Raw genomic sequence first — 27,951 nt, 5'->3', positions numbered from 1 at the left:
CTCTCACTTTGTGATATTAGAGCACTCAGAACAATGGGGCCCCAGTCTTAGCTGGGTCCTCTAGATGCTACTGAAAACCAAATAATGAATAGTTACAGTGCTACGTTAATAAGGTAATAACGTAAATAGCTACGTTGCAGTGTTGCTTGGGACGCTGGGCAGAATACAGAGTTGCTATTAAGTGAGGAATTTGGAATTTAAGTATATTGGATATTAAGTGAGGAATTAGGGAGTTCACCATGACACATTCAGTGGCCGTGAGTAAGAAGGGTGGTGTAAGATCCACAGTCAGTGGAAGATAGAGAACGGGTGTGAATTGTGAAGTCGTGTAACTTGATGTGATATCCAGTGGGTGTGCAAAATGAGCATAACAAATCCTGGCTTTTCAGGGATGATTCCAGCATGAAGAAATCCCTGGATGTCAGGGCTGGTCTAAGGGATTTATCAGGGTTGTGGCCAGGAGAAAGGGCTGCTTCACTCCAGTGATTCCCCAGATGTTGGATCTTGCCTTTGCACTAGTGTAGTTTAGACCATTTAGCATGGGGAACCCTTCCACCGCTGTGTCCTGGACATGATGGTGCAGCTGAGAGCGCGGACCTGTAAGAGGGTGGTACTGGGTGGTGTAAGTAAGGGAACCAATAGCTTCTTAATGTGCATCTTCTTGTGCCTTGTTGATAGCAAAAGGTAAAGGGGGGAAAAAATGAAAACTCATTGCTGTAAGGGAGGCTTTGCTGTAACAAACCTGCTTCGAGCTCCCGTTACCAACCCTTACCTACCTGCAGTCCTTTTTTTGAAATAGACAGAAAATAAATTGCTGCTGTCAAATGTTTTATATGCACTTGCAGAATATTCATCTAAGAAGCAACGAAAGCGTCAGAGGAACGTGATCAGAGCGCGTTTTTCTTAACAAGCCGAGAGAAAGTAATGCCAAGATCAGTGATAGTGAAGGTTTTTTGACATCATGGAAATTCTTCTCTCAGCACATTGCCAGCTAACTCCAACTCGGTGCGATTTCTCTCGCTTGGAATCAACAGCAACTTCTTGCGTTGCTACAATTTCTTTGCTCATGACTGTTCAGAACAGCTTCATCATCTGAACCTTTGCACTGAAGAGACCAACAAAGAATGCTAGCGAAATTTATTTCATGTCTGTCCAGCTGAAGCATCAGCTAAGAAGGCAGAAAAGTAGTTTGCCAATCCATTCCTGTCTAGATTCTTTGCTAATACATTTGGTGTGTGTGAGTACTTTGGGGAGTTTCTTAACAGGTATTTAAAAAACTGATCATCTGTTTTAAAACTGAACTGTTCACCTGGATGAAATCTCACTGGATCATAGGAAACAAATGGAGTTGGTAAAAAAGCATTAAATCTTCTTCCTCACAGTTAAAATTAATCAGAGACGGTCTCTCAGTAGTTTCAATGTTAGTGCTAGAGACCTCAACCTGAACTTTACAGCCAAACACCTCCAACATGCTGATCGGGATCTGAATTTCATGATTAGTTCCATCTTTTCGTGGGCTGAACCGAAACCATGGATCCAGCCACGTCCCGAAACCTAGGGAATGTTTGCCTGTGAATCCGGATCTGAACTTTATCGCTTGGGCCCATCTCTAATTGCAGCTGAGGGTGGGCACTTAAAGCTTTGTTGGGATAGCTTGTCAATTGAGAGTGTGAAAGAAATCACAACCCCGTCGGACATAGCTATGCCATCGAACGCTCTAGTGCAGACACAGTCATACCAGAAAAACAGTTCCCGTGTAGCTTATTTATTAGGGGAACTGGTATAACCCATACCCCCAAAAGAACTCCTTTGCAGTAGAAGCTGCATCTCCACGAGGAGTATTTGCCAGTTCCGCTATGCTGGTATAACTGTCCCAGCATACTCTTTCTAGTGTAGATAAGATCTCAGTTGCACTATCTGCCCCTAGTTGTTTATGGCTTTGACGAGACATGACACTCAGTGGGCTAAATTCACCCTTGAAGTGACACTAGTTACTACGTGGAATTTTTTCCAGTGAACCTAGTTTTCAAACGTGTAACCAGAGGAGCTCAGCTAATTCTTGCATCTGGAGGCTCAAATTAGCCCACAGGCTTTTAAAAATTCTGAAGTGGTTATTCCAGACTTCATGCTGGAACGGTGAGGAAACGAGTCTTAAAAATGTCAGCTTCATAGCGTTACCTTGCAGTGGCCGTATTCTCTGTGCTGTAGAAGTGGTTCGAATTCACCTCTGCTGTGTCATCTTTGGTTTCAAATATCCATCAATCCAGCCATCCTTCGACCATAGCTTTATCTGCTTATCTGGCTCGTTCTGTTTTCACCACTGGAAGCATGGTCAAGTGGCTAGGGCCCTAGCCTACGATGTGGGAGACACAGGTTCAGTTTCCTCTTCTGTCCAGATTGCCTCGGTGTGCTTCAGTTCCCCATCTGTGAAAATATGGATAACAGCCCTGCCATACCTTGCCGAGTGTTGTGAGCGTAAATAGATTGTGAAGTGCTTTGAGATCTACTGATGACAAGCACTGTGGAAGAGTCATGGATTATTATTATCAGTCTAAGTACTTATATGGCCTTCATCACTATAGTATTTGAACATCTCTACAACCTTAGAAGCTGCACACTGTGACATTTTTTTTTGGCTCTCTCTATTTCTTGTTATACCACTGCTAAGGGATTAAACAGGCATCTGCTATCTGTTTCTGGTGGCTGTCCAGATAGAAATTAATGATCTGATTATACTTTTTTAAAAAAACAGGAGTTAAATACCATGTTCTCATTGAAATTCCCTCTCTGACGAAGGCAGGTTCCAATGTCCAATGCTGTGTATGGACTATTACTTAATGCCCCGTGGCTGCTATATTTTTCTACATATTTTGGCCCTGATCCTCCACCGAATTAAGCTGATGTGTAATTGCACGAAGGAGCTGTCCGATTGACTTACTCTTCCTCCTCTGCATCATTGTCAAGGATGAGAACTCAGCAAAAATCAGAGCATCTTTTACCATTGAATTATCCTGAAATTACAATCTTGTGTCACAAATACTATGGATGTGTGGGTTGTCGTGATCAAGTTTCAGATAGATATGTGATCATGCAAAACCCAGGCGTAAATATAAAGCTTGATATTGTTTTGGAAACAGTCGACCCTTTTTTATGTTACACAAGGAGACTATCATTACGTTCTAATTAGTTTATTTTGAAATTAATGACATTTATTTAATGACATTTTGTGTTTGATCATAAACACTATTTGTAGTTAAAAGGAACAGGTGTGGGTGGTTTGTTTGTTTATTTTGCAGCTAATCATGCAAATTTGCGTGTCGGAAGATGGGAGGATTTATGCATTTATTTTTTCAAGTGTTAATAAATTCAAACAGGACGGTTTTTGAAAATGGATCACTTAAGCCTTTATCTTTAGGGTATGAAATAGAACGATTAGAAGTTGTTCAACCAGCTAAGAAAGTTCAAAGGCCAGATTCTCAGCGGGAGTAAATCACTCTTGCCCCACTGAGGTCAACCAAGCTATGCTGAGTCACACCAGCTGGAGGATCTGGCCTGGTGATTTAGTTTAGTAGACTGGAGATTGATGGGTAGTTTTGGCAGCAGCACGGCCTGGCGGATAAGAGCACTGGACTGGGAATCAGGCGGCCTGGGTTTTAATCCTGATTCTACTGTTGTGTCTTTGGGCAAGTAACTTCCCATCTCCTGCCCTTTCCACCCTTTCTCTGTCTTGTCTGTTTAGACTGTAAGATCCTCAGGACAGGGATTCTCTTTCACTTTGGCTATTTCTTCACTGCATAGTTAACCTGGGCTCTTACAGGGGTTTTAAAACTCCCTGCCATTCATACAATCCTCTGACCTGAGGCTAGAGGTTCTTTAAGCCTGGATTAGCTGACCCGGCTGGGAGTATAGGTCAGAGCCCTAGTGCTGCTTTCACTCGGACTGGAACCGGCCCATTTTGAAGTGAGGTTGCAGCTAAAATTGCTTGAATGCTGATAATCTTCCAGTGTCTTTCCCCAGTCCACCCTCCCACCCCCAGAAGGACAGACAGATTCTCTCACAACATACACAATTGACTGGGGAAGAATCCTGGTGTGTCTCAGCACAGAGAACCATGGGATATGCCCCCAGACATACACGAGTGAGTGCAGAAACAGTGAGGATACAGTAACATGGGTAGGGCTTTGCTGTTCACTCACACCCGGGCTAGACTAACCCCCGGTGCTCAGATTTGAGTTCCCTGTGCAGTGAAGACATGCTCTGTGTACAGCACCTAGCATGCTGCGGCTTTGATCTTGACTGGAGCCTAGCCTGTACCGTTATGTAAATAATAATCATAAGAATGAACAGATTTCAAATCAAGATTATGCCAAGGTTATTTTTGGACAAGGACACGTGATTCTAAATCTTCCTGACAAGGAATCTATCTGTTTATGGAAGATTTTTTTCCCCCAGATTAGAAAGTACTTGATAGACAGGTGGTAAATTTGACAGATATTTGAGGTTAATTGCATAGCAGGAGTTTACAGATGCCAAACATGTTAAGCATCAGGTTTTATTGCATCTATCTAATTACGAAGAGCAGGATCAACATAATGTTCTCTGATTTCCAACCGCATTTTCATGAGAGAGTGAAGTAGTTAAGCTAATGATAAAGAAACGCTCGTACGTAATTGACACATCCTGTATTTAAGGGCTTACTGGGTTCATTTTCATATGGAAGGGCAACTAATTTGGAAGACAGAGAACAGGAGTCTCTCTGGGAGCTGCTTACACAGGGCAAGGCTGGGGCGCAGATGTGCTGACAGAGAGTTCTCTTACACTAGGGGAATGCTCTGGTAGGCATCTGCAGCTCAGTTGGTGCCTTTGCACGACCGTTTAAATGGCACAAAGCCAGCTAGAGATCCTGGCCTTTACTTCCCCATAGGTTTATCAGTGTAGGCAAAAAGAGAAAACAAATAAATATTCTAATGGAGCTGGGTTAGCTTACAAGAGAGCTGATTGAAAATGTGGGAGGTCTGGACATTAGAGTTCGCTTACTCATCGAATAAATCATGGAAGCACTCTTCCACTCAAGATATTATTGCCACTGCATTTGTTTGGGAATAGCAATAGGTATAATTGGAGCTCTGCAAACTACTTAGCTAGGCTCCCAACCAGCAAAGTACTTGAAGCACACGAGTGACCGATTGACTACTCACATGCCTAAAGTGCTTTGCTGGATTGGGGCCCTCGAATCTTGTACACATCCAGTATCACAATGGCTTCAGCTGCTAGGGCTACCTGCAAAGAGCCACACACGGTTGCACACCTAAGTTGATGATGTCATGTGAATTGATGTCACTCTCCTCTCCTTGAGAAAAGTCATTGCGTCTGAGGGTGGAAGGATCTGCCCCTGTGTTCGCAGCAGGTTCCTTAGCCAGCTTTAGGATGAGTTTCACCACTGTGGAACTGGCGTGAGATCAGAATCAGGCCCAGTGATGGTACCTCTTTGCAAAGTGCTCAGGAGTCTAGAGATGTCGGGCCCAGGAGGGTGAAATATTCGTTTTGCTATTTGCTCTGATGCTATGAATAAAAAGAGGCAGCACAAGTTTCTTCTTAATTGCCTGTTCAGATTATTGCTTTGAAGCCAGTCTCCTGCTCTTTCTGGAACATGTCATGACATATTCAATAACCTTTGCGCACACGGGCATAGAATCATAGAATCATAGAATCATAGAATATTAGAGTTGGAAGGGACCTCAGGAGGTCATCTAGTCCAACCCCCTGCTCAAAGCAGGACTAACCTCTGCTATATCATCCCAACCAGGGCTTTGTCAAGCCGCAGCTTAAAAACCTCTAAGGATGGAGATTCCACCACCTCCCTAGGTAACCCATTCCAGTGCTTCACCACCCTCCTAGTAAAAAACTTTTTCCTAATGTCCAACCTAGACCTCCCTCCCTGCAACTTGAGACCGTTGCTCCTTGTTCTGTCATCTGCCACCACCGAGAACAGCCTAGCCCCATCCTCCCTGGAACCCCCTTTCAGGTAGTTAAAGGCCGCTATCAAATCCCCCCTCACTCTTCTCTTTTGCAGACTAAACAAGCCCAGTTCCCTCAGCCTCTCCTCATAAGTCCTGTGCTCCAGCCCCCTAATCATTTTTGTTGCCCTCCGCTGGACTCTCTCCAACTTGTCCACATCCTTTTTGTATTGGGGGGCCCAAAACTGGACACAATATTCTAAATGCGGCCTCACCAATGCCGAATAGAGGGGAATAATCACTTCCCGTGACCTGCTAGCAATGCCCCTCCTAATGCAGCCCAATATGCCATTGGCCTTCTTGACAACCAGGGCACACTGCTGACTCATATCCAGCTTTTTATCCACTGTTACCCCCAGGTCCTTTTCTGCAGAGCTGCTGCCCAGCTCGTCGGTCCCCAGTCTATAGCTGTGCATGGGATTCTTTCTTCCTAAGTGGAGGACTCTGCACTTTTCTTTGTTGAACCTCATTAGATTTCTTTTGGCCCAATCCTCCAGTTTGTTTAGGTCACTCTGTATCCTATCCCTACCTTGCAGGGTATCTACCACTCCCCCAGCTTAGTGTCGTCCGCAAACTTGCTGAGGGTGCAATCTACCCCATCCTCCAGATCATTAATAAAGATGTTGAACAAAACCGGCCCCAGGACCGACCCCTGGGGAACTCCGCTTGTGACCGGTTGCCAGCTAGACATGGAGCCATTGATCACTACTCGTTGAGCCCTATGCTCTAGCCAGTTCACTATCCATTTTATAGTCCATTCATCCAACCCATACTTCTTTAACTTGCTGATAAGAATACTGTGAGAAACCGTATCAAAAGCTTTGCTAAAGTCAAGGTATATCACATCCACCGCCTTCCCCACATCCACAGAGCCAGTCACCTCATCATAGAAAGCAATCAGGTTGGTCAGGCATGACTTTCCCTTGGTGAATCCGTGTTGACTGTTCCTGATCACCTTCCTCTCTTCCAAGTGCCTTAAAATGGATTCCTTAAGGACTTGCTCCATGATCTTTCCAGGGATTGAGGTGAGGCTGACCGGTCTGTAGTTCCCCGGATCCTCTTTCCTCCCTTTTTTGAAGATGTCTAATGTTATGTGTGTGTTTCCATTGTTCTGCTTTTTGAGTCTTCGGCATCTATAACTTTCAATGTAAAGGAACCATTTCTTTTCAGAAGATATGAGCAAGACCTCCTCAAACCCACCCAGCAAACATTGGGGTTAATTTCACCTTGGAGACCGCCATCCACCTGAAACACTCTCAGACAGTATATGTGAGGCTGTACAGTGCTGGAGTGTGGCATCACAACAAGATTCAGTTGGTTTGTAAAATTAGCAGTTGGCGGTGTCCTTGTACAAGTTTCTCTGGATCCCACTTTCCCCCCACCATGTTATTTCCTCTATCTCTTCCCCTCCCACCTTTCCTGTAGTCTTCTGTTATTACTGTCAGTTCTGGCACCTCTACATCTGTGGTTATTGTTCCTGTCTTATCTTATACAGTTACTGAGATGCTGTTGATTGCGGGCTGCTAACAATTATAAAAATAGCACACTTGTGATAATATAGGGCATTAAAATTCTAACTGTAGCAAGACTGGTTCTTGTGCTTTCTGGACTGGACTGGCCTGTTAACCTTTGAAAGATTTGCAGTGGAGTTTCTGCAGTAGAATAATAAAAACAGATAAGTAAAGGGGGGCATGAGACTAAGAGATGGTTTGTGACAGATGAAAAACCAGCAAAACTCCGGCCGTGTTCCAGAAAATACTCAAAGTCGCGTTCCCTGTACCCTCCTCCCCCACTTCCTTTCTTTTAAAGGCCTAAAAGCCTGCGTGATTTCTGTGAAAGCAATGGAACTCTCTGCTGTTTTGTTACAGTGACACTGGTTTAACCTCTCCGTGGCTGTACGGCTAGAGAGTTCTGCAGTCAATGTAGCACTGTGCTGCACTGTTTTGGTTTGGTTTTTTATTTCTGTGATGATGAATAGCCAGCGTGATAGTTAAGTGAGACTGCTCGGTGATGCTGATGTGAGACCAGGCCAGTGCTGTTTCAGACGAGTAGTTCAGATACTCATTTAATACTCTATTGAAAAACTCTCAACCTCTGGCCTTCTCAGGCAGTCGGCTGCTGCTGCTGCAGCCTTTACATGACATCATGACCTCACAATACGTTACCTATTACTTAAATTTCAGCATCTTTAAAAAAATGTTTCTTAAGCAAGAGTGAATAAATGTCCCACGTTGATTTCTCCTATGCATATCTTCTGGAAGGCGGAATGATACAAAATCATTAAGCCATTTATTCGATTAACTTTGTATTTGGCAAGTGGTTTTGTGGGAAAGGTATTTAGTTTAAAACTTCAGCATATAATTGCATCTTATTTCCTTATTTCTAAGTGCAAGGGAAGTTTACTTCCGCTCCGTCATGCCATTTAAGCAATGGTATTTAAGAATATTGTAAGAGATGGACAGTCATTTCTGAATGATTAGAGGATGCCAGGCATAACTTCTAACTACCAGGAAAAAAATGCAATATCTCTTAGGGCTAGACTGTGATTTTAGGTACAGCCCTGCACCAAAGAGTGGTATGTAAGTGGCACCAGCCCAAGAGATGCCCTAGGAGACATTTCTTCCTGCTACACTCTGGGGCAAAGAGTGGGAGGTAAATTACTGCAGCCCTTGACAAGGAGCCGTTTGCTCGTCCTTCCGTCGGCTACTCTGCCCCACAAGAGTGCTTGGCTGGAGGATCCAATGCTTCAGTGACCCCATAGCCCTTCTTGCCCTCCTCACCTGTTTTTCCCATAGGAGAGCGTCTGGAGCGCATGGGGGTGATTTTTAGCATTAAGGGGCGGGGTCTGACGTGCAGAGCTGCTGTTTGCGTTAATCACATTCAGATGCTTTGGTTGGCAGTGATGAAAATTCCAAAGCACCCAACCCTGAAGAGGTTTCATTCTGCATTGTGCGTTTGGTTACAGTAGGATAAAGCCCCGCCGTGGAGATGAACTTTTCATTTATCCACAGTAGTTTAAGGAATTAAAGGTCATCTGTTCTTCCAGAGTCACAGTAAAGATTTCTGCAGTATCGTACAGGAGATGGTTGCTGGAGTGTGAACCACTGTGCCCTTCGGCAATCCATGATTATAATTAGAGGCTCTCCTGTGAGACAGAAGCTTAGAAGAGAAATAAAATAGCAAGGACTGAACAGTGAATTGAGTCTTAAATCTTTAGAGGAAGAGAAGGGAATACACATGCCCCCTTTACCTATTAGCTTGAAACCATATTCTTCATATTCAGATCCATTGATCCTTAGTTAACACACAGATTTTGTGGCAGAACCAGACGTTTCTGTCACCAGAGTGAAGACTAAGGGCCACGTTTTTAAAGGTATTTAGGTGCCCAACTCACATTGGTTTTAATGGGAGTTAAGTGCTGAAATTCTTTTTTAAAATCTTGCTCTAAGCCCCGGCAGCTGATGAGCTAGACAGTTTATTTTCCTGCCCCCACCTCTGCATGGGAAAGGTCCGGAGCTCATCGCCAGAACTCTGCACCTGCACGGCCCTGTAGCATGTGTGACACATGGCACCTACATTCTGCAGAAGTCTGCTGCCGTGGGCTGTAAGAGCTGTGGCAGCTTTACTTATAACTTTTTAAAAAGAAAGATACCGCCCTCTTAACAAAAAGATTTGGATAACTGAGGATAGGTCTCTTTGAACCCCCAAGTCATTCACAGGATACCTATCTTCTCTGCCCATCTCAAGGGTCTTTGATCAGAAGTTTTCTATTCCTAGCAGACCCCAGACTGTCTCAATGCCAGAACTTTGCAAAAGATCAGGAGGGACCAGGTGCAAACTTTTTCGTTGTCCTATTCTGGACAACGAAGCCACTGTTGCTGGACTTGATAGACTTGTCCTAATTGGTAGAACTGCTGAGGTTCTACCACACAGAAAACATCCCCTAACTCAGGGTCCAGTAGGTCATCCAGAACCTGAAAGGCAAAATTTATCTGCCTGAAATTTGAGAAGCAACAGTTACAGTGGAAGAGAAAAGGACTCTCCATCCAAGTGATTTCTATGGTAGAGGACATTCTGCCAGTAGAAAACACTCCTCTGTTTGGCTGGAATTTAAACACAGATTCAGGGATCAACAGACCTTGTGCAGACCTGCAAGGATTAGTCAGATGTTGGAGTTTTTGCCCAGTGGTGCCTCCATGAACTTCAAGGTAAACACCCTGAAAATATATCCCTCACCCCTATTGAGTTCTGGAGTCATCCAGACCAGGCAAGATTTACTCTTATCTAGTCATCAAAAAGTTCCTTAGAGTAATACCTCTGTCCTCTGCTGGTCCCCATGGGACACTGGTCCAGTTTGATGATCCTGTCAACCACCCTTTTAAGCCTTTCCTCTCCGTCTCTTTTTACTGAGACTTGATATGTTATCTTGACAGGCACAACAATATTTCCCCTTCCCCTATCCCTGTATAGACACATGAGATGTGCTATATACTAGTGTAAGTGTCTAGTCTCCTCTTAATGATGATTTGCAGGATGGAGGCAGAGAAGAAGAATCTGCAACATTTGGCCAAAGGGTGCGTATAATGTAATTAGTTACATTGTTGTCTCCTTGCCGCAGATTGGGATTACAAACCCCACACTTGGCGGGGTATTGATCTGCCGGCCAGTGGCTGATACTGCAGTGGGAAGAGGGCTTGGGGGAGGTGGATGCTCATTTAGGAGTTGACACACTGCACCAAGGTCAGTTCTGCTCATCTTAAGTAGCTGTCAAGAAGGCAATGAAAGATTCCATGGTATTGTCTGAAAGTCCTGGCATCCAAGATTACTGCTCTCAGCTCATTAAACCAGATGGCAATGTCCAAGGCGGTTTGCGGGCTGACAGACTGTCTGCCTAGTTACTGTTTTACCAATATCTCACGAATTGCTTTGTAAAAATGCTGTTTATGGAGGATGCTTTGTAGAGTCAAATTCTGTTGCATCAGATGGTCTCATATCCCGTGACTGTAATAAAAGTATATTTGAGTAACAAAAGCAAACTGAGCTTTTTTTCCCCCAACAGAATAAAAATAATGAGGAGTGGAAGGGAAATGGCTGGGCTACACATAGATTGCTAGTTTGACCAGCGACTGTACCTGCATTACATTTAGGTAGCACAACAGATCTGTACTCAGAAAAAGGAGCATGATGGAACCAGCAGGGAAACTGAACCTTTCACCCCTGAAAGATGATTATTCCAGGCCGAGGTGGAGATTTTTCTTCTTCAGGGCAGTACATCAGAATGAAGCTTGTAGAACAGCTGTGTGCATTGAACCTGATTTCTGAATGAACAGAGGCCAGGGCTGCTCAGATAAGGCTAATAAATATGGGTAACATTAAGACTTTAATGGAAGAATAATTATTGGCCTTGCTAATGGAATATTTGCTCTTAAGCCCGTATAATATTAATCCTGAAGGTTTCTTTTCTGCATTTCTTATGACAGCCCTGCTAAGAGTAGGGGGTGGCTGGGTAGGGTTATGTGTCTGTGTATGGGGACAGGCATTTTGTTTAAAAATGTAAATGAAGACATTCCATACTATCGATGAATAATTATTCTTCCATTAAAGTCTTAATGTTACCCATATTTATTATCCCTATCTGAGCAGCCTCTGGCCTCTGTTCCTTCAGAAATCAGGTTAAATGCAAAAATCATCTGGAATGGAAGAATGTCCATGCCATCTCACGGAACAGGGCTCTCTAATGGTAATATTGCCTTGAAAATTACAGCCCACATAGTCTGAGAATGATTCAGAGTAATTACATTAGTGTTGCCAGAGAAATGAAAAGGAACGCTTTCCATATTACCTAATAACAAGCTCTGCTGGTCTGTGCGCCTTAAATTATTTTCAAGAAGATCCTGTAAATGAGAGAAACCATCAGACTAATTTCCAGGTGTGGGTTGGTGGGGGTGGAGTGTATTGCCTGACAATTGGTGTTTGGCTGAAGGGGCTGTCATCACTGTTGCTGCAGGGGAAATAGCCTGGCTGAGACATGCTGTAGAGTTTTTCTGATTAGTGAAGCCATGATCTATAAATGCGTTCAGGGAATTCACAGGTCCTGAACCTGGAAAAGCACCTAACACATGGGAACGTGTAGCCCTACGGCACAAGTACTTTAGGTCAGCGTGTGTAACACCGAGCATTGTCCCCGATGTTGTCAGGTTACACACGGCAAGCCAAGTCTGGAATCTCCCCTGCCTCCAGCCCTGCTTAGTGCAGGGAATGAAAACTGTGCGGGCACATCTATGATGCACTAAAACATCTGGGGCTGGCTCCTGTCGGCTGGCTCAGGTCGCGGGGCTATTAAATTGTGGTGTAGACATTTGGGTTCAGGCTGGAGCCTGGTGTCTGGGACCCTCCCCCACTTAGGGTCCCAGAGCCCAGGTTCCAGCCTGAGCCCAAACATCTACACTGCAATTTTACAGCTCTGCGAGCCCGAATCTGCTGACACGGGCCAGCCGTGGCTTTTCCTTGCAGCGTAGACCTACCCATAGAGTGGATTGACATATCCACTGCCTCTTCTTGTGGCTTCTAGCCCATCTCGGATGTTTGTTTGACCGTGGGAGCAGGAATGTAGAAGGGTCTTCTCTCAGACCCAGGCATTTAGCCGCAAGCGTGTAGTAATAGCAAGGAGCCGACAATTCTCCCAAGCCTGAGTGCCAACGCGCTACATCTCTTTCAGCCTCACACCTGGGATTGTGATGCCTGTTTTGTGTCAGCAAGGCTGGCCCCGTATGAGACAAATGTGGTGCTTTGTTACAGATCAGAGAGGGGGAGATTTGTCTTTCAGATCCACTTTCACTTTGTTGTCCCCGGTCCTTCGGCCCAACCAGACCCTTCAGAGCCTCAGCTCTCCACATACTGGGCCAGCGTCTATCTAAAGCTGGGCTCAATCCATTGGCTCCAGTAACAAATATGCGGTCATTGGAGTTATTCTGGATTTACTGAGGTGTAACTGAGGGCAGAATCTGCCCCGCTATTCTCTTAAAAGTCTCAGTTTTTCTTCCTTGCTGAATGGCTCCACTGGAGTGTCTATTGTTTTCACAGTATTATAGATGCCACTCAGATTCCAGCACTACCGCCGCGTTCTCAGCTCTGTCCATGTTGCTTTTAGGGTGCCTAATTCTGTGGGCCCATTTTTATCTTGTCCTACTTGAGCTGTCAGCCTGCGGCGTGACCACTACAGACGGGCACCGATGGCAACCTTCAGACCCCGGTTCAGAACACGCTGAGGCTGAGATCTGTAAGGCTGGGGTCGTCACGTATGCCTCCCACACAGGGCAGTCGCAGGGCTTGCTCCTCGCCGGTCAGGCTTCTTTACCATATACGGACTGGTCACAGAGCTTCCTTCCAGGAAAGAGGCACACTGGCAGGCAGGGAGGGTCTCAGAGCCCTCACTCCAGCCTGAGCCCAGACGTCTGCACTGCAGATGTTAGTCACCTCACCCAAGCCAGCTGACCCGGGCTCTGGGACTCAGTGCCGGGATATTTTTAATCTGTGTAGACGTGCCCTAAGACGCGTTAACGTTCTGCCAGGTATGGCTCGGGCTAGCTCAACTCAGGCATGTTACATACAGAGTCTGCACAGCATAACACAGGTCAGCATGCCATTAGAATAGATCCTTGGCTCTCAACCCGCGCGCCGCGTGCGGCCCAGTCAGCGCACAGCTGTGGCCCATGTGACATCCTCAGGGCCATACAGGTAGTACATGTAAGTGTATGGACGCGGCCCACATAACGCGTGGCGGGCTGCATGTGTGAACCACTGCAGCACACGGTTGTTTGCAGCAACGCCTTGTAAGAGCAGCCGCGGCTTACGAGCAACCTTTCTCCTGGGAACGCTGTCCCTACGGTGAATTGTCAACGCACCCCGTAACACCAATAGCCGCTTAGGAGGAAAGGAGCGCAAGGGCACCGGTATGTTGCTGCTAATGAACGTCGGCTGTACTAGGATCGTATGTCAGGTGCATATCCAGTTTCAATGGGACTACCCATGTGCTTAAAGTGAAGCACATACTTAAATGCTTTGCTGGCTACGACAGAGCCAGAGAGCTCCGTATCTCCCAGATCAAGCCCCTGTGTATCTTCACCTGGGGTTTAGTTACAGGGAATAAACAATACCTTGTATTTCTCGAGAGTGCTTTCTCCTTTTCTTTCCTCTGACCCTTTTGGCCGCCCCGCCAGGCAGAGTCAAATCCCCATTTTTGGTTCCCTGGTGACCTGTGACCTCCCTCAATTATAGCGTGGGATCCCTTGGATCTCAAAGGAGTCACTGTGCTCATTATAAAATCAGGCATCCTTCCCTCCCTTCTTCCTCCTTCTAGCCCCATCACGCACAGAGGTTTTTCTCCGATGAGGTTATCGCTATCTCATATGAAATAATCCTTGGATATTTTACAGACCCCTGTCCATTGTGCTGACCAATATTGTCTCATTGCATTCCCCTGTTGGTCTGTGTGTTGTCTCTTGTCTTGTATTTAGATTGGAAGCTCTTTGTGGCAGGGACTGCCATCTCTTTTTTTTCCTGTGTTTGTACAGCCCCTAGCACAGTGGAATCCCAGCGTATGACTAGGCCTCTTAGGTGCTACAGTAATATAAATAATAAATAATACTAAGTCATTCCTACTATTATAATAACTGTCATTGGTTAAACAAGGATACGGACCCTGGTTATTTATTTATTTTTCTGATTGCATCCCACCCCCATGCACTGAATGACAGTTTATTGCTGGAAGAAGTCCTTTCACAGTGCCAATATAGCTTCCTTTATTTCGTTTACTGTCCCTAACTGAAAGAGTTAACTTATCAGACAGCTCAATTATCTACATTACCTCTGAATATAAAAAGACAGGGCTCCCCTCAACCCGAAACGTCTATCCTACATGAATTCGTATATCAAGGACGAATTATTGTCACCCCGTCTGTAACTAAAGTTCAAGCCTGCAGCTGATTATGAACAGATTAAACCTGAGATAAAATGTGTGAGAAATTACATTTTTCCCCATTCTCACATTTTGAAATAGTTAATGGGTTAATACTTATGAATATTCAGAGGATGGAAAAAAAATGAGAGATTGCTGAATTATCTCATTCAGAATTTCAAAATGCTGCACTGATTTCTTTGTCCACCCCAGGTGTACGCACACTGTAGCTCACAAGCGGGTGTTTTCTTTGTGTCTGTTTTGTTGTGGTTCTCATATGAAGGCTTTTGGAATGTCTCAGTGGTGGTGATTTGCAACTAGGTATTAAGCTGCATTAATTTAGGTGTATTTATATATCTGTGACAAGTACTGAAGAACATGGTTTCAGCTACTACCGGATAACACTGTGAGCTTAAATGCAAGAAACTTTTCCTTAAAGTTTCCTACTTCCTTTCTCCTTTGAGTTTATGAGTTCCTGTTGAGTTCTGGCTCCAGACAATTTTGTACCTGATTTTGGCTTTACACGGAGTAACATTGTAATATGCAAATAGTCCCATTGAAGCCACAGGTGCCGCTTGTGGAGCAAGGTGCTCCCCAACATGAAATAAGGGTGGCACGATCTTTCCCCCCCGTCAGTAGCACACAATGTTGTGAACTTTACTTTGATAACTTTAGTGCAGCAGCCTGAGCTTCCGTGAATTGCCTGGTGGAGAAGTTTTGCCATACAAAATGGAAATCCTAACACAGTTTGATCTCCGGTTTCAAGGACACTGGAGTTTTTATATTTATTTATTTCTGATATTGCAAAGAGCTCCAGTGTTCGTTGAGTCCTCAAAGCCCTGTCAGCACAGAGAGAGAACGCTGGGTACGCTGATCACTTTGTCCGTGTAATCTCAAATTTATGCTTGCGCAGTTCGTATAGTTTAGGGAGCATTGGAGGCAACACAACGGATAGCTCAATAATTATAAACCTAAGTGCCTTTACGCCGCAGTACGGATGCTTGAAAACATCTAAAAATAATGTGTACAAATGAGAAGGGATGAAAACAGCTCAGGCGAAATGGCTTAGCTCCAAGACTCTTTTTATGTGTTGTTTCTTGATGACAAAAATAGTTAGACAGCAACGCAATTCGCATTCAGACACCCTTAAGTACCAGTGAGGTTTGTATGGTGCCTCCCAGCATTAATGTAAATATTTATACACTTGGCCTGCTGATTATACCATTGCAAAAAATAACCCTTGAAAATGTCAGTGTTGTCAACCCTCCGTAACTACACTTACCATCGTGCCATTAGCTCAGAAAACATGCCATAATTAGCAATTATGGTGTGGCATACTGACCATGTCATGCAATGTCCCAGACTAACCTTAGAAAATGCAGATAAACTTTATGGAATTAAGTTAAACCTTATTGAATTTAGTTTAATACCTTTAGTGTCCATTGTATTAAACATGCAATTGCTTATGTGTTGTTGCAGAGTTGTATGTAACTTCCCTATGGATTTGATTAATGTAAATGTGAGGAACTTCCAAGCACTGTTTGGAAGAATATGTGGGAAGTCGATTTCCTAGGAAGGACTTTTGAATGTATGCCCTGGGAAGAGACCCCTGATAATTACCTACTCTTGGAAACTCCAGATCAGAGACCTCTGAACTGTATACTGGACTAAACTTTTCATGTGTGTGCTAGTTCTAAACTGTGGCTGTTATGAACTTGTGACCACAAAAGGGACTTGTCTGCCAGAGCCCATGTTGAAGATGGTTTGGGGGGAACTTCCAGTTAGCTTAGTAGCATGCATGTCGGTTCTTTTATTGTTTTTAATACGTTTTCTCCGTCATGCTTATCCCTAAGAATAAATGTGCTGGCATATGAAATGGTATGTGGTAACTTATAATCACTGGCAATCATTCTGTTGTTAGTCTCTGAAGAGAAGGGAAGAGAAGCCTGCTTAGGAAGCCTGTCTTTTCCTGGGAAAATCACTGTATGGTCAGGGAACTGTGCAGCCTGGAAATATGCTCATCAGGAAGAAGTGCAAAGCGTATTTCCACCCAAAAGCAGTAACGCCTAGGGAGCTGGAAGCGAGTGCCCTTGCTGATATTTCCCCTGACTGGTTCGGTATAGTTGCCCTGAGCTGTGACATACGGAAATATGAGGGGAGGAGGAATTATTTTCATTTTTAGTAGGTGATGGAGCCATCTTCATTATTGGAAGTAAAGCACCATGAGTAACATGCTAAGTACTGAATCAACATACAGCAAATGGACAAAATGGTAGAGTTAGAGCCTTGCTACTCACTGAGACCATGATCCAGCAAAACACTCAAGGGCTTGCTTAACTTTAAGCACTCAAGAAGTTCCACTGAAAATTAGTCACCATATTTACGTATGTTGTTTGATGGAGGCCCAGGTGAGATAGGATAGAAGGCAAAGGAGTGGTTTAGTCTTGCAATCACTTTTTCAAGTGTCTGATATTCTGATACAACAAAAGATCTCCATTATCTGAATCTACAGTTCATTTTATTCTGTTTTAGTTTAACGCTAAGAGGCACCTGGGGTTTTCCAGCCATGGTGGTTTTGTTTGCTATTGGCTGGAGGCTCTGAGAGAGTATATGCAGTTATAGGAGACTCCCCTTCAGCTGGGGTGATAGTGCTCCTGAGTTTGGTTCCAAGAGACTGGTTCACATTCTATCAGGAGTGAAATCCTTACAAACTGTGCAAATAAGAACGAAATGCTATCGCCATTGGTCACAGTAAGGACAGTTGTCTCCCTTTTGCTCAGCTGGGTGTTTGGCAAGATCATTCAGATCGAGTCTTTTTTTCACTTTTTCACTTTGGGCCAAAATCTGCGGTTCTTACCCGTGCTCAGAGGTGCCATTGAAATCAGAGGGAGTAAGGTGCTGATTGACCAGGCTGAGGTTGCAGAATCTGACCTATGTATGTAGGCTGAACAATGCATTCGAAAAGACAATGTCTGGTTTATACTGATATGTTTGGAGACGTTACTGAATTGGGATTTTGGAGCCCAAAGCTGCTATCCTGCAGAAAGTGACATTATGGGTCCAGTCCCGCTTCCACTAAAGACACTGGGAACAGCCCGGTTATTGTAACATCAGCTGTCTTGGATGGATGTGATCGCGCAGGTAACTCCCAGTGAGGTTTTGCAAGATCCTGCTCACAGTGTGAATGGCAGATCTCCTTCTTCCTGAATGAGAAACAAGTCTTCACTGTGGACCTGATCCAAAGTCCATTAAAGTCAATGGGCTTTCCATTGACTGCAGTGGGCATTGGATCAGACCATATATAAACGTCTCAGTTACAAGGTTTTTATACTTTTGACTCTTGACTGTTGAAGTCTCATGTAAACACTCTAACTGGACTACACGCCTCAGTAACTCACAGAACAGAATAAACTGATGTACGTGATTTTGAAAGAGAACGTGAAGGGAAAAAAATATTGCTCTCTCTCTTTAAACTGTGTCTTTTTTGTATTGTTACCTTGACAACTCTGCTGCTATTTTTCATCTTTGGTGGGCCTTAACTGTGGTGGAAGAGGGGGACAGCCATGTATGTTTCCACATGTACTCCAGCTTCCTTCACAGGCACGTGTCAGTTGCAGGGCATCTAACGCAACAGAACCCCCTGTTCATTAGGTTGGCTAATGGTGTCATCTGGAAATTATTACAGACATTAAGAACTGGGACCCATTCTGATTAAAGGTACTACCTTATGTCTTTTTGCCTCAGTCAGGACCACAACGATGTTAATTTCCTGGAAGAAGAAATGCAAAGTGCTTTAGAGATTTTGCAGGGGTTAGCCCAGCTCAAGAGCAGAGTGGAATGAAAGTGCTTGAAAAATAATTGTGTTATTTTTGGTATAAGCAGCTATAGGAGTGTATGTCAAGATTAGGATACTGCTCTGATGTGCTGAGCTGAGTCTAGAGAGGATAAAAATACCCTTCTTTTCTTGCAATTGAAATCTCACTAGAAGCAGAGGCAAAGGTAAGGGGAAGGTGGTGGTGAACTGAAATTTGAATTCCTTATCTTTCTTTGCTTTTCTTAAGGCTGGCTAAGCTGACTGCTAACTCAAGTCAGCCCGAGACCTTGATACTGGCAAAATGTTAAGAAACAGTAGAGATATTAGCAGCCATACCCACCACTCCCTCAAGAAAAGTTGGTGAAGAAAATGACTGTAACCTTCAAATTTGTTGCCAGAATGCAACAAACATTACAGTTGCAAACACAAGACATGCAGACCCCACCGGCTCCGTGCAGGGTGTGTCGGCGGGGAAGAGGTTCTTGACTGCAAAACACATGTGTTTTCAATTGATATCTGGAGCCAGACCAGTAGCTGTAACTTGGCCTGACAAAGCCTTATTGAAGTACAGACAGAGTGTAGTTTCAAAGCAGTTAGGAAAAGAACGGGAATGCTGTTCAGGAAATTCTTCGGGCATGGGCAGGGACTTGGCTGCAATTCTGCTGTTGGAAAATCTGACAGGGGCAGCTTCTGAACACAGACTAGGCCTCGTGCTGTTCTGAAAGCAACACTGCCTCTTCTTGCATGCCCCTGCACACTCCATGATTGTGTATTTTGCATCTGGCCACTGAAAGAGAGGTAAGAAGGGTATTATTCTTTCTCTGTATGACTGGTTTGATTTGCTGTTCTTTTGTTCTGGTGCAGGAGAGGCTGTTTGCTTTGAGCAAATTGTTCAGAGGAAGAATTTGGGAATCTGTCGTTGTGGTATGTTTGCTAAAGAATCCTGCTAGTTTTGGGCTGGGTGTCGGTTTCTTTCTAACTTTTCTTCCATGCTAAACCTGCAGGCAAATCAACTCTTGCTGCTGAGTGTGCAGATATTTGCAGGCGACACTGATCAAATGATTCCCAACTGTTTGTTTTTCTAAGGAAATCTGAGTGCAGGCACAGAGCATTTTAAGGGCAACAGCATGTGTCTGTGTAACAAAGAGACAAGACAAAAGTACTGTGGTCCAAATTCAGTCAGTAGATATTATGTACAGCACATTGTCCGCAGTGGTAATAAATGCATATGCAAACTAGCATTTTTGATGAGCTTGGGGGGCAGGGCTCGGCTATTGCTAAATGTTCCTGTTATGGATTTGCCAGATAATACCTCTAGATTGATAAAAGGGGAAGTAAGCCTGTGGCAATCATCACTTTATGATTTTTCAGCAATTTTTTCTCTCTTCAACATTTGCTTCTATATTTGGTAGCATACCAGCCAAATGTAAGATAAGCACATTAGAAAATACAAAACCCAGTCGAGACGATTAGAACTGAAGACTTAAATTTAACTTGTGTTTCTGTTCTAGCTGCAAATTTTCTTGGGATTAAGCTTCTTTCCAAGAATAACTGAAACAGATTAATGACTAATAATTTCCCTGTTTAGGAGACTGCCAGATTTGTGATTTACTCCCTCATCCTCTCAGTTGCAGCATTAAAGCTGAACACTTTCCTTAGCCTTGGTAGCATCACCTTATCTGTAGTGTTTGTATCTGGAAGTTCGAGTAGGAGCAAGTTTGCCAGGGCTGATGAACATGTCAGAAGGGCACACTCTTTTATCGCTCCAGACAGTTTCTTGTCTCCTTCAGCTTGCTGGCCTCAAATACTCACAAAGCCGATGCCTGAAGATGCTTTTGAGCCGTGGTGTGTGTGGGTGGGTGGGGAGAAAAGGGGGTTAAAAAGAGAGGGTAATACAGGGCTGCATTGCCAAAAAGGGACAGGGCAAACATGGGGCTCACTGACTCATCCGCAGTTCAGGAAAACAGACCTAGGACCTGCTTTTCCAGTTGGCCAACAGGATCTAACATACGATAGCTAAATGGGCCTCTCCCTTTGGTAACCCACGACACTGTCAGTGACAAAATGAGGTCGATAACCACAGTCGATCAAGCCCAGTATGGGATGGGGACGGAGCCTCACTCCTCTGGGTCGCCAGTGAAGGATGCTTTGTAGGCTGGGGTGTAACGAGGCTGAACAGTCTGGGACCCGTGGGTAGACACAATGGTATGACGTAGATAGTAGATTTGTTCTTCGAATGAATTAGCTACTGGCCAAATTTTGGGCAGCTTCGGGGCGGAGCCCTGGGATGCATCACACCATGAGAGAGCCAATCTCACAGAGCCAGAGAGGCAACCAAGACACCAACCCTCAAAACAGCGGGGTCAGGTTTACTACAGCTTCCTCCTTGGCCCGAACGGCTGCTGTTCCTTTCTTTGCGGGCGCTGTCTGCAGACTCAGGCAGATGTCCCTGCATCAGTTATCTCCAGGTCACATTACCATGTTACACCGCAGCAATGGCAGAGTTACATGCAGAGACCAATGGTGCCTCTCCCAACCCCATGGAGTTCCCAGATCAGGAGCCCCTCCTGCAAATGAGTCATGGAAATGCACTTCTAGGGCAGGGCTTCGGGGTCTAAGCAAGGTCAGCTTAGGATAGAATTTGGCTTTAATGCTTCCTCCCTCCAAATAAAGCCTTTGGGGACAAGTGAAAACAGCGACATTATGCATGCAAGGTCAGCACCTTTCAGCACGTACTCCTCTAGCTCATCTGCCCGTGTGGATAATGTAAGCACTCATTACAGACAGCTGCGTGGAGGTTGTACAGTCTCTCCCGGATCCATCCCAAATATGGGCACAAAATAACATTGCTTTGGCAGTGTTTAACTTATGCCCATTTTGGGCTTAAACTCCAAGCAGTAGGGTTTGGCCCATGTTGCATAATGATGTCAGGATAGTAGATTAAAGCTTCAGCCGAGACCTGATTGCATTGGGAGAGGGGAGAAGCCGCGTCTGCCACGGTTCTTCACTTCAGCAAGCAGCTCTTTGCAGCACCAGTCTGACGAGCGGGTCAGGATTGGAACGGGTCGTTTCCAGGAATGCTGGTGAGACTGCAGTAACAAAAGACGCAGGTCTCACGACGGAGGCCGGGCTCCCCTGCCCCCAAAGTATTTCCTTTCACTGTTAAATCATTTTGTTGCAAAACATTAATCACTTAGGCACTGATAAATGAAAGCCCCTCTGGCACAGGAATTGCATTGATTCCTTCTCTTGGGACCCACTCTGTTCTTATCCCTGATGTAGTCCACACACAGCATTGCCTGCCTGTAAATCGGCAGGAAATCTGATGACACTTGGTGTTTCCAAGGGAAACATGTGCTTATTAGATTTTTTTTTTTAATCCTTCTGTGTAAATATAAAACAACTCCTGTTCAATAAATTGATAAAGCAGATACTGCAGCCTGAGCAAGAATATCTCCGGCTGAACGAAACAGGCAATCAACAATCTGTTATTTCCACGCAAGCCGGGCTTGATAGAAGCAAGAGGGCGCGTGTGAGATAGGGATTTACTGTAACTAATGAGACATGGTGTGATTTATGGAAAATGGTTCCTGTTTGTTTTTTTATTTGTGATACCTTTCAGCCACGTCTGCCTGCAGCAATCCTCTCAGACCAGAGCAACTGTTCTAAGGGCATTTGCAGATACCAAGGCCTGGCTGCAGGTAAAAGAGAGTCTGTGTGGAGCGAAGAGCTCAGTGGTATCATTCTTCCAGTGACCTTTAAAGCTGTGTCTACACTGTGGATGTGATTCCCCTGCTCTGGTATGCGTACTTGCACTAGCTCTCAGGGAGCCAAAATGAGTATAAATACCCACACCAAGAGCTGCCGGGAGCACGCGCATGTGAACTGAGGGATCACGCCCCTCGCTCACCGTGTAGACATAGCCTGAGAAGTAAATAAAACTGTCTCCTTCTCAGTCTGGTCTTCAGCCCGTTGAAGTCAGCGGAAAGGCTTTGGATCAGGCCCGGTTGAGGTGCCTGGTATACGGAGTCTCTAGATTATGTTGCTAATATTGGAGATAACGCTGTCCAAGGCAAAACTGGAGAGTTGTAAGGGCAACCACTGCAGCTCTGTTTTTTGAGCAGGGTCATAAACGTGAGCAATGATTGTCTAATGCGCCACACAAGTCTCTTTAAGCTCAACACATGGAAAGGCGGGGCACTTTAAATCTGACTTATTGTGAGTATGGTACGTCTTTGTTTTTACCACTTCTGTTGGAATATTAATTTTCACTCACTAACGTACAGTCAGATATTTTTGCTGGAAACAAAAAAAACTAAGAACTCAACAAATAACTTCTCCGAATTTTCCTTTACAAATCAATGTTATGTATTTAAAAAGGAAGAATCCTTGCAAAACAAAACACTCTTTCCAGCTAATACTGTCTCCTGTGGTGCTTAGCTTGCTGCTGAATGTTTAAGTTGGGAGAAATTGCCGAGATGTAAACTATAACTAGCATGTTTTTCTCTCCCACATCGAGTAGAATATTGATAGCAGATGCAAAGCTTTCCATTCTACTCATTTGTTTGACACCCCTCAGCACTGTGTAAGTCCATCGTTACTACTCCTCCCCTAGAGAATCGGCAATCTGAACATTTTCGTTGGTTGTCAATGCAGCACATTCCATCTCTGAGTCCTGTTTTCTGTTCTTGTTATAAATGTAGTCCCCGTGCATGCTGCAGGACTGTACACGATACGTCACTGTTTAGAACTGAGCGGCGCAAAATGTTTGACGTGAACCACAGACATACCCCAAATCAGCCTTTTGTCTGGGATCAGGCTGTTTCTGTCGTTATGTGCCGTTCCCATAGAAATCTTTTGGTGTTTATCTAAGCTGGGCATGACATTTTCCCCATTCTTTCGATCACAGCATTAAAAAAAAAAAAAAAAGAAGAAAAAGAAACAACTTTTTTGTGATGCACATAAGAGTTTTGAGCTGGGTTGAAGTCACATGTTCAAGTCATATGGTACTCGTATTTGGTTCACTGATTGGCTGAGACTGCAGCATGGTTCAATAGGTTAGAGAGTCCATTATCATTCAGTCTCTGTCAAGGGGAGAGATTGTATTTAGTGTGTGCTCTCTGGGATACCCTGTTAAAATATTATACAATAAACCCCCCAGTTCTCTAATATCTTAGTACATATTATGTTGTTATAATTGGTGAGAACTCTGTAATTTATTACTACTTAATAATCATCCTCATGCTACATCTAAGTATATTATCACAGGCCCATTGTCTCTGGGTTTATCTACCTGCTAGAGACATAGATTCCACCTTTTGGATTGACATTTCTAAGCCTCACTTGATTCTAGGCTTAGTTTTGCAAGGAAATATAGTTCGTCTTCTCTGAAGGATAGTAAACTTAGTCTCACCGCTGAGCAGGGCCGAGAGATTGGCAGAGGAGATTATACTGGTTACCTGGTTGAGTCTTGTGATAGTTGGTGTTTTATGTAAAGCCTCCGCCTCCTGGAGTCACGTTATTACTTGAGACTCTCGGCTCTCTTTGGTCTGTTTTATTTTTGGTTGGCTGGTTCTTTTTAAAGCAAATGTCTCGCCCTCAAGTTTGTGGAGAAAAGTTTGAAAATGTGACCCGAGTGCCCTCCAACGGCTCGGAAACGAGAAGGCAAATAACTCCCCTGCCAACACTTACTATTGTCAAAACCTTGTGCTTTTTAAGCCATTCTCACATATTTCAGGGCCCAGACTTCTGAATTTTGAATGCTTGAGTTGGCAGTGAAGACGCTTAGCCACCTTCCACACTTTCCCAGAGGCAAGGGCTGAACTTGTCATTGGCATGAGTTAGAGGGGCCACAAAACGGAGGAGTATAATGAGTCAGATCCCAGGAGTGAGGTGCAGTGAAAGAGGAGGCAAAGCCTGCTGACCCCTCACTCTGTGAATGAAAAGTTCCTATTTAACAGCCGTTTCCCATTCCAGCACACACACTGTATCAAAAGTTGGAAAAAGTGAGTTGCACGGAGGCCAGAGAGTGTATTATAGAGTGGCAGTGATTCCTAAACTAGACCCTTTCAGACTCCCTCCTGGAATCTGCATCACCTGGGTCCTGTGCCGTGGTAGACAGCACAAAATGGCCACATCGCTCCAGTGTTAGAGCAAGGAGTTGTTCTGTTGCCAAAGACGCAACGCCAACTTCAGCCTTGAAGCAAGTGGAGTTACGCCAAGGAGTAATTTGCCCCACAGTGACTCATGATGCACTAGTACTTCCCTCAGGCGGATGCCTTAATGGCACAATCTGGCCCTGGGAATACAAAAGCCCTGAGCAAAGCTCCTCCTAAAAGCAAGTAAATACCGTAGATTAATGGTAGTAAAGACGCTGCTACCAAATGATTTCTCATTTCCACTAGGTTTTTGTTCTCACCAACTTGTACAGAGGGGGACTTACATCACTTCATCCTTCGTTGCAACTTTTGTAATGCGTGTTAAACAAAGCTGGATGGAAGATATAGCAGGCAAGGAGGCAGTGGCCTTGAATCTGTAGCTCAAGTGGGCTTCCAGCAACCTCTTAATCTGTCTCTAGAAGGCTAATTGCAAACATTCAGCAAACTACTTGGTGTTAGGAATTTTTAGTTACCTTCAGTTTGTGCCTGCAGGCCTGAGAACACGAGAGGCAGTTCCCTGGGGGAAATCCTGTGAAATTGTTGCAAAAGAAGTCAGGAAGCTTTTGGACAGCAGTAATTTAGTTCGGTTGGTAGCGCTCAATCCATGATTAGGACGTTAGGGGCCAGATTGTGAGAGCTGTAACATTGGGTGCACAGGGGAAAAGGAGGTGCACAAATAATGTGCATGCATGCGCACACACATACTCACACGCTCTCTCTTACATGTGAATGGCTGTGCTAGCAATCACTGCAATCCCTGTGACTTGGAGGTGCAGAGGTTGCTCCTTCTTCCCTTGGGAGCAAGATGCCAGGGAGAAGGCGCAAAGGCACACAGGAAGGCAGCACGTGGGAGGGGGACATGGCTAATGCAACATGCCCATGCCCTGTGTGCCCGGGAGAGCCTCGAGAGATCATGCCTCAGTCAAACATAAACCCTTTGATGTTCCTCCTGAAGCGATGCAGCTCTGCACGGCTCCTTAATCAGGACTGTTCCAGAGGGGTAGCCGTGTTAGTCTGTATACAGCAAAAACAACGAGAGTTCTGTGGCACTTTAAAGACTAACCAATTTAATTTTTGTAGGCATAAGCTTTCGTGAGACTCAGCTCACTTCATCAGATGCAGAGGTAGAATGCTACAGTAAATAGGAAACATAGATATACAAGTGCATAGAGAACAGTGGGGGAGGTGATCTGTTTTAAAGATTTGTTCGTCTTTAAAGTGCCACAGAACTCTCGTTTTTAATCAGGACTGTGGCCTATATGCTACAATCTAACCCTAGGACCAAAATTGTGCGCCCCTTACAAAAGGGAGCCCATTACTCATGCTAGCAGTCCTATAGAAGTCCATGGGAAAGTTTGCATGAGTAAGAAGCAAAAGGTTGTACAGACAAGCTCTTGTTGGGGGGAATAAAAAAACCTGTGCGTTTTGCAGGAACGAGACAGAGCTGGTCTTCTGAGATTCCTTAGTAAGCATACCTACTTCCTGTCCTCTCTCCTCTCTTTTACCTGCAAGACCCTGGCGTGACTTCCCCATTGCACTGCCATAAACGCGCAGTGCATCCCTGTTCAGCAAAGCAAGTGTAAGTGGCAGAGCCAGCAATAACAGAAACCTCTCTTCGGTGTAAATCTTTCAGTGGTAATTTGATTCAGGATGTGCAGCTGGAGAACTTCACATTTTAAGTTTCCCTGGGGCAGAGGATGTGGGTGGGAAGGGAGAAATAAAGAAGCCAAATGCCTCCCCCTTCCCCTTTTTCTTGGCCACAAAGAATAATTCTATTTGAGGTTTTTGTTTTTTTTTAATGAAAGCTTCTGAGAAGTAATATTGCATCTTCAAACCAAACTGCTGAACTCAACTTCTTTTACCAAGCTCATGCAAAAATTCTACTGTCAGGTTTTTTAGAGGGCCCGGAGTGCCTGCCTTGCAAAAACCAGATCTGCTAAGAGAGTCGCTGGAGAGTGGTCTCTCTGGGAAGCCCTTCCACAGTGCGTGTGCATCTATAAAAACTGCATTATGATTTATTGATATATAAAATGAGTCGTAAGAAGAACAACGCCGAAACAAGCCACAAGGAGAGGCACTGTCCGGCTGGTAATTTCTGATCTTAACAATGCTCTAAGAAGCACAGAGTCATGTCCCAGGACATGTCATTCTCACAAGACATTTCTCGCCATCTGATTCGTCCTGCAGCGTAACGTACCTGCTTCTTTTTATGTGCTTGTTTCAGATGCCTCAGGAACAGTACGCGCACAGGAGCGCCATGCAGAGCATGGAAGGCCCGCAGGTATACAAAGTGGGGATTTACGGATGGAGGAAGAGATGCCTCTATTTCTTTGTGCTTCTCCTAATGATTTTAATCCTGGTGAACCTTGCCATGACCATCTGGATTCTCAAGGTTATGAACTTCACAATTGTAAGTAGGGGTTCCCAAAATGGGGGGGAGAGTACTGAGGGAGGGTAATGGAATTTTTTTCAGTAATCATTTAGGATACAGCTTCAGTAGCATGGTGTTTGGATTCCCAAGGATGCACATTATGGGACAAGCATGAAGATCTCCAACAATCTATGTCATCTCCTGGAGCAGGATTCTCAAGGCTGTAGGCGGTTTTCCCAAGCATTCAAAAATCATGAGTTAGGTGCCCCAAAATAATGAAATTGATTTAAAAACATAGGTCTGGGATTTTTATTTTTATTTTTTAACTTTCTCTGATTTGGGGCCTTTTTGCTTCACATTTTCCAGCCATTCCCCATGAGGGCTAGAAATTCTTTTTTTTTTTTTTTTTTAAATGAAAGATGAGATTCTCACATAATTACATCTCCAGTAACTGAGGCTTTTTGAGAAACACCAAAAATTACGTAACTTTTGATAAAATCATAAGAGCTGGCCACATTGCGTGTGTTACTTAGATGAAAACTGGAAGAATATGGTTTGTTCTTCAGTGTGGATGGGTTTCCACCCGTTTCTCCTGTTAATACTTTAAACAGGAGTTAACTGCTGACTGGGACGCA

The 27,951-nt window shown here is 44.4% G+C and overlaps 1 protein-coding gene across 3 annotated transcripts in view; it reads left to right on the top strand.

The window, feature by feature from the left end:
• The window catches only part of SGCD (sarcoglycan delta), a 425,473-nt gene that overhangs the window by 231,450 nt on the left and 166,072 nt on the right, over positions 1 to 27,951 (top strand). For all 3 annotated transcript variants that reach the window (XM_067566452.1, XM_067566450.1, XM_067566451.1), the window contains exon 3: positions 27,170 to 27,355. In XM_067566452.1, the coding sequence (XP_067422553.1) occupies positions 27,170 to 27,355 (186 nt within the window). The remainder of the gene's footprint in view (positions 1 to 27,169; positions 27,356 to 27,951) is intronic.

This window comes from Emydura macquarii, unplaced genomic scaffold (genome assembly GCF_026122565.2).
Source record: "Emydura macquarii macquarii isolate MOO-44397 ecotype Brisbane River unplaced genomic scaffold, CSIRO-AGI_Emac_v2 contig_2768, whole genome shotgun sequence".
In the NCBI taxonomy this organism is placed as follows: Eukaryota; Metazoa; Chordata; order Testudines; family Chelidae; genus Emydura; species Emydura macquarii.
This window is presented reverse-complemented; position numbering and strand designations above follow the sequence as displayed.